Source organism: Xenopus tropicalis, chromosome 4 (assembly GCF_000004195.4).
Source record: "Xenopus tropicalis strain Nigerian chromosome 4, UCB_Xtro_10.0, whole genome shotgun sequence".
Taxonomy (NCBI): Eukaryota; Metazoa; Chordata; class Amphibia; order Anura; family Pipidae; genus Xenopus; species Xenopus tropicalis.
The window spans coordinates 14,050,294-14,064,808 of record NC_030680.2 but is presented as its reverse complement, the minus strand read 5'-3'; the positions used below and the strand labels follow the sequence as shown (position 1 = coordinate 14,064,808).

Below are 14,515 nucleotides of genomic sequence, written 5' to 3'. Positions count from 1 at the left end.
GCTAGGGTTGCCACCTTTTCTTGAAAAAAAAAAAAAAATACCAGCCTATCTATATGTAGAGTTGCACCTTCAGTTTAGAGTAATACAGGTTGTGTATGCTAGGGGGCGGGCCCTGATGTAAAAAGGCGTGGTGAAGGGGCAGGCCAATGACAATGGTTGGGATGATGACAGGTGGATCATGGGGCAGATTCTTGCAGATTGGCAGGAAAAAGATATGTATGAGTAAAAACTGGAAGACTTGTAGGGTACAGGTATGGGACCCGTTATCCAGAATGCTTGGGTACTAAGGGTTTTCCGGATAAGGGGTCTTTCAGTTATTTGGATCTCCATACCTTAAGTCTACTAAAAAATCAATAAAACATTAATAAACCCAATAGGGACTGTTCTGCCCCCAATAAGGGGTAATTATATCTTAGTTGGGATCAAGTACAGGTACTGTTTTATTATTACAGAGAAAAGGGAATCATTTAACCATTAAATAAACCCAATAGGACTGTTCTGCCCCCAATAAGGGGTAATTATATCTTAGTTGGGATCAAGTACAGGTACTGTTTTATTATTACAGAGAAAAGGGAATCATTTAACCATTAAATAAACCCAATAGGGCTGTTCTGCCCCCAATAAGGGGTAATTATATCTTAGTTGGGATCAAGTACAGGTACTGTTTTATTATTACAGAGAAAAGGGAATCATTTAACCATTAAATAAACCCAATAGGGCTGTTCTGCCCCAATAAGGGGTAATTATATCTTAGTTGGGATCAAGTACAGGTACTGTTTTATTATTACAGAGAAAAGGGAATCATTTAACCATGAAATAAACCCAATAGGGCTGTTCTGCCCCCAATAAGGGGTAATTATATCTTAGTTGGGATCAAGTACAGGTACTGTTTTATTATTACAGAGAAAAGGGAATCATTTAACCATTAAATAAACCCAATAGGGCTGTTCTGCCCCCAATAAGGGGTAATTATATCTTAGATGCCTATATATAGCTACCTATATGTATATGCCCCATATATTTGTTATGTGCCCTCTTAATAACATTGACAGCGTTTAAAATACCAGCCAAGTTTCAAACCCTATTCACAGCTGACATGCAGAAAATGACCTATTGAAGACTCTTCCCAAAGTGATATATTAATACATTTTGCTCTTTTACATGCTTTCCTTTGAGCCGCCATTTTGTGACGGGCTGTGTGTTCCCTCAGAGATCACATGACCAGAAATAATGCAGCTCTAACTGTAACAGGAAGTAGTGTGGGAGCTAAAGACAGAACACCGTCCATTCATTGGCTGATGGGGCCTAGCAAGTATGTGTGCCTTGGTTTATGTGAGAGCACAGGGAATAGTCTCACCAAGCCTCACATGAATAATGACTTCTGGGAGTATTCCGTTTTCAGCCCAATCTCCTTATAATTGAATATAAGAATGGCACTGTTACACACACCCACAATTTGAAGGAGCAAAGAATCATTTTTGGACAGAAAAGATTTATTCACACATTTAAAACAACACAATCATTGATAAATACTGTATATTACTTGAAAATATGGAATGTTTCAGAAAGTTGTTATTTTGGGAAAAATACTGATTTATTTACATTTGAAAAGTTATAATTACAGTTGTATAGTTAGGGAAGTGTAATCAAATGCATTCCTTCTCTTCTCTAACCAAGCAGCAGTCCTGCCCTGCTTTATGGCTGAGATTCTAGCTATCTGTATAACAGAGCATTCTGTCACAGTGGCACAGATCCTATCTGATCCCCCATTGTAAGCAGCAGTCCTGCCCTGCTTTATGGCTGAGATTCTAGCTATCTGTATAACAGAGCATTCTGTCACAGTGGCACAGATCCTATCTGATCCCCCCATTGTAAGCAGCAGTCCTGCCCTGCTTTATGGCTGAGATTCTAGCTATCTGTATAACAGAGCATCCTGTCACAGTGGCACAGATCCTATCTGATCCCCCCCATTGTAAGCAGCAGTCCTGCCCTGCTTTATGGCTGAGATTCTAGCTATCTGTATAACAGAGCATTCTGTCACAGTGGCACAGATCCTATCTGATCCCCCCATTGTAAGCAGCAGTCCTGCCCTGCTTTATGGCTGAGATTCTAGCTATCTGTATAACAGAGCATTCTGTCACGGTGGCACAGATCCTATCTGATCCCCCCCATTGTAAGCAGCAGTCCTGCCCTGCTTTATGGCTGAGATTCTAGCTATCTGTATAACAGAGCATTCTGTCACGGTGGCACAGATCCTATCTGATCCCCCCATTGTAAGCAGCAGTCCTGCCCTGCTTTATGGCTGAGATTCTAGCTATCTGTATAACAGAGCATTCTGTCACAGTGGCACAGATCCTATCTGATTCCTCCCCCCCCCCCCCATTGTAAGCAGCAGTCCTGCCCTGCTTTATGGCTGAGATTCTAGCTATCTGTATAACAGAGCATTCTGTCACAGTGGCACAGATCCTATCTGATTCCCCCCCCCCCCCCCCCATTGTAAGCAGCAGTCCTGCCCTGCTTTATGGCTGAGATTCTAGCTATCTGTATAACAGAGCATTCTGTCACAGTGGCACAGATCCTATCTGATTCCCCCCCCCCCCCCCCCCCCCCCCATTGTAAGCAGCAGTCCTGCCCTGCTTTATGGCTGAGATTCTAGCTATCTGTATAACAGAACATTCTGTCACAGTGGCACAGATCCTATCGGACCCCCCCCCCCATCTGACCCCCCCCCCCCCCCCCATTGTAAGCAGCCAATTTCTGTCTGACTGTTAGTTTTAAATTGTTGCATTTTAATGTTCGATCAATAGCTGAACGTTCATCGGTAGAGGACTTAAATGTGAACATGTATGGCTGGCTTACCAGGAAAGCAAGGCTGGACTGCTGCAACAGAACTAGGGGGCCCATCGGGGCTGTCACCTCAGGGCTGCCCCGCCCCATTTGCAAGCTTCTACTTTTGAGAAACTCTCTCCAGCCTACGCCTCCTCTACTCCCCTGTGTGGGCCACATTCCTCTTATTTGTGGCTGTGGCCAGGGATGGGGTAGGAGCAGCCAAAATTCCTGCAGCAGGGACCAGCTGGGGCCCACCGTGGTTTTTCCCGGTGTCCTGCCAGCCCATTGCAACCCTGACATAAAACCCCACAGCATTAGAAGATTTCAGATGTTGGTATCCCTTTACTAAAGAGCAATATGGCATTCTGAACACATATTTCATAATTCTATGTATCTACTCAACCATCTAAGGATAAATGCTTGGCAAGGTCTCAAAGATTAGGATCCAATATGTGACGTATGGATCATTAGGAGGAATTGGATCCACATTCTAAGTTGGATTTCAGGATATAGCCACTGCAAATAGAAAATACATGATTGGGTGATGATCAGTAAAGTGGCAGAATGTTACATGGAGTTGGCCTGAGACTTATCATAACGTTGCTACTCAATACCCACCAAAACTGTATGTCAGCAGAAAGCCGGACGCTTGCTTTGAGTTATCACTGATGAACCTGAGGAACATGTTCTGACCAGTGGAGGTGGCCGAAAGAGAGAACAGGGGTCCACAGAATGTCTTCAGGAGGGGTGCGTTAGTGGAAGTCCCATCATACACAGACAGGTAATCATAGCTACATGTGTGGCTATATTCTGTATAGAAACTGATCTTGCTCAGTGAGACCTAGAAGACAGAAGGAACAATAGAAGTCTGAGCAGGGGCAGTGCTCTTATGAGCATTTGTGCAACGTAAACATAAGATTTCATGTTATTAGCACTACTAATAATCTGAATGTATATTCTGAGTGCCAAAGGCCAGGCAGAATGGCTAAAGCTTAATTCACTGAAACAGGCTGCATCTCCTGATGTTTCCCTGCTCAGTTCTACACTCCTGTAACCACAAAACTGGGCCCTACTGGGATCTTGCTTTCCCTCTCCTGGTAGCCCTAACAGTGTGTGGTGTGTGATTGAACTTATGGATGTATTAAGTGAGAGTATCTCCTTACCTTATGGGAAGCCGGAGCAGTAATGATATAGGAACAGTTGCTATTAGGGGGGTAATTCTTGGGGTATCCAGGGGAAGTGATGTTCCTTGATGGGGTGAAGTAAGTGCCCCCACATTTCACTGGTAGAAATAGAAAGGAAGCATATTAACAGGATCACTCGATTATCAGCATCTCATCTCATATATGAGGGTTATGGGACTCAAGGACAACTTGCCCATTACAGAAATCCCAATACAACACTTGCAACAAACTGAAACTAGAATCGACCCCAGGAGCCAATTTCCAGAACAGGGTTTCAGGCAATGGGCTACGAACATAAAGTGCTACCTACTGAGCCAGTTTCCTTGTGTAACATACAATGAAATAACAACTATACTGGACCTTATTTCCCTTTTGTGTGTATCTACTCCCTAGATTCTATGAAGGTCTTCCTGCAGTTTCAGTCTTTCTTGCAATCCATTAGTCTCAGGATGGATAACAGCAACCTTCTAATTCACCTCCTATGACCTTTGTGTAGATTGAAAACACTCTAACAGAAAGCTGAAAAGTGATGCCAGGGGGGTGGGCGCAGATGTGGCACCACTTTGGCCAACTCAGGATGGCAAAGGGGCCTAAACCTACCTGATTGTCGTTCTATGGGTTTGAGACCATGAATGGAATGCTACATTTATAGTATTATCAGGAACGAGTTTGTTCATTGGTTGTACAGAGTAATACCATCGCCAGCATTTTTCAGTGGGGTGTAGTGGCCCTTTAAGAACCACCAGAGTATACATTTCCCCCCAGTATGATATGTAATCTAATACAATGGCGGCACTGTAGCCAACCCATACTCACCTGTACTGTACGAGGCACTGAAACCAGTCGCTGCAATGTTATCACCACTGACAAACTCCACTAACATCATACTTGACGAGGCGATCAGTGCAGGAACGCGTTTAGACCCACAGGTTCTGTCCAGTAGCAGCGGGGAAGTTCTGGTGCGCCCATCATAAACTCTAATGTAGTCAGAGGCACAGTTTGGGGCAGATTGGAGATTAAAGGCAGCGAACGTCAGGGTTACCTGCAGGGGCAACGTTAATGTCAGCGTGTGTTAAAGGGCAACTATACCTTCCTGTATTTAATACTGACATATTTTATCCATTTTAAGACTGATCACCAAATCGGACGGTGCCTGGATGACCCACACACACTTGGCATTATTTGGGTAAGGAGATGGATAATTGGCTGAGGTGACAGTTCCGTTGGCATCAGTAAGGAGAGAACTACAGACATCTGAAAGGGAAAAATATCTATTAGGAATCATTAGAATGGACCATAAAATCCCACTGCCCATAAAACAGACCAAACCCACACATGGCTGGGCCGTTGGGCCATAGTGACAATGGAAGACACAGAGATGGGTGTAAGCCATTAGCAGAGCACTTAGCTCGGCGCTTACCACACTCATAGAGCCGGTTTATCTTTATAATATCCAAGCTGGTCATTGTGTTTCCTGCTCCAATTATTATATTGGGGTTAGGCTTGGCCACTATAGTGTTTTGTCCAGTTGTGTTGCTGAAAGCCCACCTACAATAAAGGCAAGAAGGTAAGAAGTAATACTGTATAGCCACGAGGCAGCAGGAGGTGTTGTATTGTCTCCAGTATATATATATTTACATGTTCATATTTATATTTTTCCCATCATTCCCCCCACCCCAAGCTTTTACGAAGGTATCATTAGCTCAGATATGAGGCATTATCTCAAGCGTTCTTATAGCCCTTGTGTAATCGTATATACTCTATGTGTATATATAAGGATATACTCACGCTGGGTAATGCATGACAGAGCGGTAGTCATATGTGGTGCCAAGGTTGTTGCTTTCCATTTTCTTAAATTCGGCAACGTCACCTATCATAAATAGCAGGAAGGAATGGGGCATTTTTGTACAACGGCCATCAATCAAACCATACAAACCACTCTCATCTCTGCCATTTTTTTCCCACAACATTTAGCCCATGCCCAGAGCTACCTCCAGCCCTGCCCAATTACACCCAGACATGCCCAAATCTGACCTTATGTATCCCCTGTACTAAGTACATCTCAGCTGGAACATTATAGAGTATGGGGGCCTTTAGTTTCTGGTGGAGATGTTACTAACCCCACATACCTGGTGAGATGTACTGATACATTATATTAACATAGTTATCCCGGTCGCTCCTGGACTGCTCATGTACAAAGCCCAGGGCATGGTTGAGTTCGTGCATGGTTGTCCCCTCGGAAGTACAGTAACCTTTCTCTACGGACACCACTTGGGCTCCTCGTTGCCGTCCCATGTAGGACCAACAGCTGGAATCCAAACATAGGAAAGTTATTGACAAGCTGGGCTATTAAACAGATCTTCAAACCACTTTTCACTCCAATATATATATATATATATATATATAATCACAGTTCAGGAACCGCTCACACAGGTCTTATGTGGTCCAAAAATCAGTTTATTGAAGTGAACAGAGGACTAACGTTTCGGCTGGAGCACCAGCCTTTGTCAAAGTCACAAAAAGGAGTGTGCAGAAACACTATATAGTGTGTTTGGCGGGAAAACCAAACGGACAGAGATCAAAAAAAACTTTCCAGTGATGACATCACAACCCCACTACCTCCCGAAACCACAAGTGTGTAAAACAAAAACAACAAATGAAACTAAACAAACAAAAAGAGAAATTATATAAAACAATATAAACAGAAATTGCTAACTCAAGGGAATCAATACATACCCCGAGTATCATTAATCAAATATCAAGCAATTAACACTTGCTCCGTATCTAACACACAGCCCCTAATAAGAGGCTATGTTGCGGAGATTGATCAACATCAGTACATGATAGTTGGTAACACGAAAATGTAGCAATAAGGAGAATAAAATGTAACAATAGGTGGTGACAGTATATTCAATATAAAAACTGTTAGCTGTGTTAGATCACGAACGAAGAGTAGAAGGCTATCATAATCTGACAGTTGCAGGGTCCTTAATAACCAAAATTACATATTAGCATGTAACCAAAATTACATATTAAGGGACATGCAGAAAAGCTGGCAATGTTTCATAGATGTAAAGTGATCATATGTCTAGAGCGCATTAATCGTGACATGCCGGAAAAACACATAACGTTATACACATAGCTCCAATCAATACTTAAGTAAAGAACTCTGATATCTTCATTGTATCATGGTCGAAGTTACGGACATCTTGCAGGTTCACTGGCATAAACAGGATAAATATACCAATCAAGTGCCTGGTGTTCTTTGCACCCCAATCGCGAAGAATGTTAATGAAAATCCCATCGTGAGAGCTGAGTCCTGAGGCACCAACCTCAAGACTGGCGGCATGTAAAGGTAAGTGAGAATACGAACAACAGATAGCAAAAGGGGAGATAAGTAAATAGAAGATTTTCCCGTGGTAACTGCACCCAGGCGACGTATACCATCTTTAACGTGAGTGCTGGCTTTTCCTTGCTTAATATATATATATATATATCTGTAACAGTTGTTTCCATAGTTGCTATTTGGCTGTACTAATTTTTGAAGTCTAAACGCTGTATTGATCCATATGGATCCATATGGATGAAGGTGTAAGCATTCTAATGCTCTAATTGGCTACAGGTTGGTCTATCACTGTTAGTATTCTAATGCTTCAATTGGTTACAGGTTGGTCTATCACTGTCAGTATTCTAATGCTTCAATTGGTTACAGGTTGGTCTATCACTGTCAGTATTCTAATGCTCTAATTGGTTACAGGTTGGTCTATCACTGTCAGTATTCTAATGCTTCAATTGGTTACAGGTTGGTCTATCACTGTCAGTATTCTAATGCTCTAATTGGTTACAGGTTGGTCTATCACTGTCAGTATTCTAATGCTTCAATTGGTTACAGGTTGGTCTATCACTGTCAGTATTCTAATGCTTCAATTGGTTACAGGTTGGTCTATCACTGTCAGTATTCTAATGCTTCAATTGGTTACAGGTTGGTCTATCACTGTCAGTATTCTAATGCTCTAATTGGTTACAGGTTGGTCTATCACTGTCAGTATTCTAATGCTCTAATTGGTTACAGGTTGGTCTATCACTGTCAGTATTATAATGCTTCAATTGGATACAGGTTGGGCAACCACTGTGAGCATTTAATGCTTTGATTGGCTACCGGTTGGTCATAAGATTAAAATCATTTCTATAGTGTAAGTGAAGTTTATTTTGCCTGACAAACACAATAGAAAACAATTTGTAATTATTTCTTAGGGTGAAAGGGACCCTTTACCCGCCAGGCAATGGAACTCTTTATAGGCCCACCAGCCCCTTGTCTGATGTCACAAAGGGGCGGAGGCATGCACCTATAAATAGAGACTTCTGTTTTCTTGTGATATTTTGCATAATTTCCCCCCCAAAATATATAAAATACTATGTGGTTGGTAGGGTAATTGGGAAAAGCCATAAAAAGTACAATTTCCCCAAGAGTTATATCTACTAATTATATCTATTGTGGCTCTTCCAGGACACACCCGATGTAAGTTTCCGTAAAGGTGGCCATACACGGGCCGATTCTAGCTGCCGAAATGGGTCCCTTAGACCGATTCGCCAGCTTATCGGCCCGTGTAGGGGCACAAACGACAGGCCTTCCTGACCGATATCTGACCTCGGGCAGGTTAAAAAATCTAGTCGGATCGGGGACCGCATCGGCTTGTTGGACCGACTTTGCCTCTACCCGTCGTTATAATTCGATCGTTTGGTCCCAGGGCCAAACGACCGAATTAGCCTGGATTCCCCCAATATCGCCCACCCGTAGGTGGGGGATATCGGGAGAAGATCTGTTCACTTGTTGGCGCTCGTAAACGTACCCATCGCCAGATGTTATATTGACATAATCATCTTCATCAGTGTAAGGGACAAACTGCACGCAGGTCAGGGTGGCGTACACTTCCATGGCCGACGTCATTGTGTTAACTTCACTGTTACCTGTGAGAAGCAAGAGGAAAAAAAACGTGAATTTCTGTTTATTGCACATAAGGGTGTCTGTGCATTCCATTTTAAAGGGGAAGTAAGGCATCATTAAAATAAAAACAGAGGGCTTACAGATTCTCTAAAACGAAAGATTTTTTCATTTATCGTCAGACCAAGCTTATCCTGAAACAATCATTTAAAAGTACAATTTGACCATCATCGAAAACGACCATTTCAAGCTATATCGTCTAGTTGAAGCTAGGAAACTACCTTCTTTGTCCTGCAAACAACTAGACAATGGGCAAATGTAATTGTTAATGAGATAAAAATCTTAACCTGTATGGCCATCTTGATTCTTTTGCACAACATAGTTTTCCCTATCAGCCATCTTGGTGGTATCTAACATAGGGAGATTGATAAGCAATCAAACTAAAGCAGAGATACAGTGGCAATGAGGGTATAAAACCAAGAAGAGACAGTCAAGTCATTGGAAGATACTTTTGCATTTATTGGGCCACCAAAAAATGTTTTATTGTGCAGTGTTGCTTTAAGACTCAAACTCCCATCATCCTTTGCTACTTGTTGAGCATTGGGTGTCCCAGTATCTCTTGTATGTCCTCTTTAAAGTAAATATGCAGAAGTGCCTACTATATTCCACTCCATTCTGCAGAGCCCAGTGTGGTCACCTGACCTACTAGGGCCTAGTGGGTCTACTCGGGCTCCCCAGAAAACTTGACACCCTGGACCTACTATCACAGCCAACAGTTATATAGGTAGTATAGGCCCACAGTTAAAATAAGCAATGGCTGATGGGAATTCTCCTAGGCTGCAGCCCAGTAGGTCTTGGGTACAAGGGGTGAAGGTAGGCCAGTCCAACCCTCCACCTGAGGCACCCTTAAGGTCCCCATACACAGGCCGATTCTAGCTGCCGATATAGGTCCCTTAGACCGATTCGGCAGCTAATTGGCCCATGTATGGGCACTACCGACGGGTCTGCCCGACCGATATCTGGCCTGTAATCGGGCAGGTATCGATCGGGCAGGTTAAAAAATCTAGACAGATTGGGGACCGCATCAGCTCGTTGATGCGGTCCCCGGACCGACTTTGCCTATACACGCCGTAATAATTAGATCCCCGGACCGACTTTGCCTATACACGCCGTAATAATTAAATCGTTTGGCCTGGATTTTCCCAATATTACCCACCCATAGGTGGGGGATATCGGGAGAAGATCCGCTCACTTGGTGACATCGCCAAGCGAGCAAATCTTAAGGCACCTTTACACAGGAGACTTCAGATTGGAAAGGTCGCCTACACAGTGAATTGACCCCATTGGCTCCCTGTAAGAGCTGGCAATAAAAACAGACCTTTCAGCATGACCATCATCAGAAATCATGGAGCCCTATGCAATTTACCTAACAGGGCCCACCCCAACCCACCAGCACCAGATATAAGTTCATTACCCACATGGACCCCCTGGGTCGAGGACCCTGTCAGCTTAGCAGAAAGCTTAGCACCCAAAAAAGAAATATGGCCTTTCACTGCCAGGCTCCCAGTTTATGCCAGCCATGCCCCTCATGTCCATTATCTGCTTAAACCCTGTGGATCTTTACTTCTCTAGGGTCCCCTTTGGCATGATGTAGATTGACCTAGCTATTTGATTTTTCAAATGAACATACTAAGAGCAGGACTGCCACTGGTACCATTGTGACTGGATCTCACCTTCTTACCCCTGTCAGTTTCAGCCAACCCCTAACTGAATACGTTCAATGGAAGCATTGTGATTGGATGTCTGTGACTGTTCTACCCTCAAGGGTTTAAATGCCAGGGAATTCCCTACCAGTCATTTGAACTGAACAAGCCGCTCGGATGAGTTGGGGAAACGTTTTCAAGAAAAACTGTTTTTAGAATGAATTCTACTAGATACTGTATATCATGACCTGGATGAATGAGAATCTTCATAGAAATATTGTTGGAAGAACTTACTGTATTTATCATCCAGTGTGTACGGCACATACACTGTCCCATTTGTTTTCTGCCATAAGCACTCCGTGTAGGTGATGGCACTACGTGAGACCCCAACAGCAATGTCTTCTTGAACCCGTGGGACTCTATTTCCTGATTCAAAAATAAACATAAAATGATGGCACTTGCCTTTCTTTCGAAGGACAACAGTCCTGTTCTGCTTTATGGCTATCTTTTACAATAAAGCACTGAGTCATAGATTTACATCTGAAAGACTTGGTCACTCCTAGGGTTGCTACAGGATACCATCAGGGTTGCAACCCCAAGGATATTTTTACATGGGGCATTTGTTGACGATGTAAAATCACCTTTGGACCAGGAGACATTACCTTTCCATTGAAGGACATGGGAATCTCTGTGTGTACTCATTGCCCCAGTTTACCTTGGTTGGCTTTTAAGATCCTGCTGAAGACATGGCCCTGGCCGAAGGGATCACTTTTTCCTAGGGTGGGGGAAAAACAAATTTTGCTTTAATCTGAACACGATTGTGAGTCCATGGAAGCTCTATAGTGATATGGACATAGTAAGTCATATATATTCAGGGCCGCCATCAGAAATCACGGGGCCCCTCACAACAAAATTTTCCCCCCAAGTGTCCTCCAGATCCCCCCTTCCCTCCCCCCAGTGGACTCCTGCTTCCTCCGGCTCCGGTGGTGTCCTCCGCTATGTCCCGCGGCTCCCCGCTACTTCTGCGCTTTTATATGGTTGCGTCCTGTGCGTGTAATGTCAGTAAGCACGGGCGCAACCTTTTAAACGCGCTGATGTAGCGGGGAGCCGCGGGACACAACTAATGACAGGGCCTGGAGTTGATTAAAGGGGGCCCGAGCTAAGGAAACATGGCCGGGCCCCCTTTAAAGTTAAAAACGCCCGGGCACGGGACGATTGTCCCCCCTGTGCCCCCCTGATGGCGGCCCTGTATATATATAGTATACATTGCATTGAAACAAGTGGCTGGCATCATCTACTGGTGGCTGGCAGCACGAGTGCTCTACTGCCATCAGCCTATGTTGTATATCAATCCAAGCTGTCACCCTTTCCATTCCATTTCCCCGGCACTGTATTCCACTTCCATGCTGCACCCTATTCCCAGAACAGAGCTATAAAAGGCAACTTGTAAATAAATTTGTAAATAAATCTACAGCAAACCTGAACTCTGTAATTACCAGCTAAGCAAGTGATCTGGCATTCATCCTTACATTATTACTGTATACTGCAATAAGCAAGGGGCCACTTTTTAAGTTTCTGACCTATAGCAGTACATGAAATAATTAAGCAAAGCACTTACCAGTACTATTATTGGGTGACAAGGTGGCCTGAAATTAGACAAACAGCTTTAAGCATTCTGAGAATCCTCAGTAAGCAAAGCATGGGTATGGGGCAAAGGGAATGGTAAGAAGCAAAGCATGGGTATGGGGCAAAGGGAATGGTAAGAAGCAAAGCATGGGTATGGGGCAAAGGGAATGGTAAGAAGCAAAGCGTGGGTATGGGGCAAAGGGAATGGTAAGAAGCAAAGCATGGGTATGGGGCAAAGGGAACGGTAAGAAGCAAAGCATGGGTATGGGGCAAAGGGAACGGTAAGAAGCAAAGCATGGGTATGGGGCAAAGGGAATGGGAAGAAGCAAAGCATGGGTATGGGGCAAAGGGAATGGGAAGAAGCAAAGCATGGGTATGGGGCAAAGGGAACGGTAAGAAGCAAAGCATGGGTATGGGGCAAAGGGAATGGTAAGAAGCAAAGCATGGGTATGGGGCAAAGGGAATGGTAAGAAGCAAAGCATGGGTATGGGGCAAAGGGAATGGTAAGAAGCAAAGCATGGGTATGGGGCAAAGGGAATGGTAAGAAGCAAAGCATGGGTATGGGGCAAAAGGAATAGCCAGAAGTGTTGGCAAAAGAGTCCATTTTACTTACCTGAAGAGGGGCACTCAATGCTTGGCCAAAAAGACAGGAGATAAGGATGGCACAAATGGAGCAGACCATATTGTATTGTGCAAGCTGAGGAATTCTGCTGAACTCTCATACTGTAATTCCCAAGCCCTTATATTTAGAGCCCAGTAGCAGTGGATTGGGAGGGAAGGCAGCCGATTGGCCTCCAAGTTATACCATGTAAAAGTGCCCTCTTGTCTACAATCATAACAAATATTAATAATGGCAGCCCCCTTGGCTGAGCTGCTCCCCCTTCTCTTTGGTCGGAAACTCCTCGTCCTTGATTATATAATATAATTTTTGTAGTGGGAGAATGATAAGTAGGTTTATCAAGGGCACAGGCCCAAACATGTAGTGTGTTATGGCTGCTCTAATAGATGACGTATAAATGCCTGCCTTGAGCTGCCTGGCTACTATTATTCCCTCGATAAAATACCAGGCACCTTCAACCAACGGCTTGAAAAAAATGTCTTTAAATGGAATAGGCGAGACTTGGGTTCTCTTTTATTCTGGGCCTTTACATAATGCTTTCTGTTAGTCCTTCCAACCCTATTCCAACATTCTGATCCAACAGATCAGTGCTGTCCAACTTCTGCGGTGCCGAGGGCCGGAATTTCTCTAGCATACATGGTGGAGGGCCGCTAATGGAAACCAGTTTTGACCACTCCCCTTTTTGAAACCACACCCACTTCAAACCACACCTATTTTATCACAATGGTGGTAGCAAAGCAAAATCCCAAATGCTTGGTCCTTACTGTGGGGATATCAACCATCATTCATATGTGAAAGAATTATGTTATGTCATATTAAGATATACCCTTAAATCCATATGCCTCCTCCTCTCCTGTGGATAGCACAGCAACCCCCAGTACATAATTACACACCTTAGGGACCATTTAATGGCTATTTCCAACTGCTAACTCCCACAACAAACCTCTGACAGGTTGCTGCCTGTGTGTGCCATACTCTACCTGCCCTTAGCTGCCTGTGTGTGCCATGCTCTGCCTGCCCTACCCTTCCTGTGTGTGCCATACCCTCCCTGCCCTATGCTGCCTGTGTGTGCCATACTCTACCTGCCCTATGCTGCCTGTGTGTGCCATACTTTACCTGCCCTATGCTGGCTGTGTGTGCCATACTCTGCCTGCCCTTAGCTGCCTGTGTGTGCCATGCTCTGCCTGCCCTACCCTTCCTGTGTGTGCCATACTCTACCTGCCCTTAGCTGCCTGTGTGTGCCATGCTCTGCCTGCCCTACCCTTCCTGTGTGTGCCATACCCTCCCTGCCCTATGCTGCCTGTGTGTGCCATACTCTACCTGCCCTATGCTGCCTGTGTGTGCCATACTTTACCTGCCCTATGCTGGCTGTGTGTGCCATACTCTGCCTGCCCTTAGCTGCCTGTGTGTGCCATGCTCTGCCTACCCTATGCTCCCTGTGTGTGCCACACAGGCAGCATATTCCAGGCAGTACCTACATGGGTACCTACAGTACCTATGTCTGAGGTGTGAACAGGGGAACAATGGGGGTGATTACAGCCTGAGTCTGAGGTGTGAACACTGCATAGGTTGAACAATGCAGGTATTAAAAGGTGTGAACAACACAGGGGAT

At 44.3% G+C, this 14,515-nt stretch overlaps 1 protein-coding gene across 1 annotated transcript; it reads right to left on the bottom strand.

Annotated features, from left to right (window-relative positions):
• Positions 1-2,761: 2,761 nt before the first annotated feature.
• astl2d.5 (astacin-like metallo-endopeptidase 2 gene d5) lies at positions 2,762-13,497 on the bottom strand. Its single transcript, XM_031900487.1, has 13 exons — positions 12,898-13,497; positions 12,277-12,304; positions 11,374-11,433; positions 10,953-11,084; positions 8,864-8,981; positions 6,143-6,321; positions 5,802-5,883; positions 5,434-5,561; positions 5,152-5,267; positions 4,830-5,055; positions 3,993-4,111; positions 3,448-3,670; positions 2,762-3,345 (listed from the first exon to the last, which is right to left on the bottom strand). The coding sequence occupies exons 1-13, from the start codon at positions 12,964-12,966 to the stop codon at positions 3,332-3,334; spliced, it is 1,494 nt and encodes a 497-aa protein (XP_031756347.1). The 5' UTR covers positions 12,967-13,497; the 3' UTR covers positions 2,762-3,331.
• Positions 13,498-14,515: the final 1,018 nt, after the last annotated feature.

What these genes read in the sequence shown, in the direction of transcription:
- astl2d.5 (XM_031900487.1), bottom strand. Translation starts at nt 12,966, where the DNA reads ATGGTCTGCTCCATTTGTGCCATCCTTATCTCCTGTCTTTTTGGCCAA. An exon ending in GATCTTAAAAGCCAACCAAG is followed by an intron (nt 11,085 to 11,373) that starts GTAAACTGGGGC and finishes TTTTTGAATCAG; the next exon opens with GAAATAGAGTCCCACGGGTT. An exon ending in AATATAACATCTGGCGATGG is followed by an intron (nt 6,322 to 8,863) that starts GTACGTTTACGA and finishes TTTGGATTCCAG; the next exon opens with CTGTTGGTCCTACATGGGAC.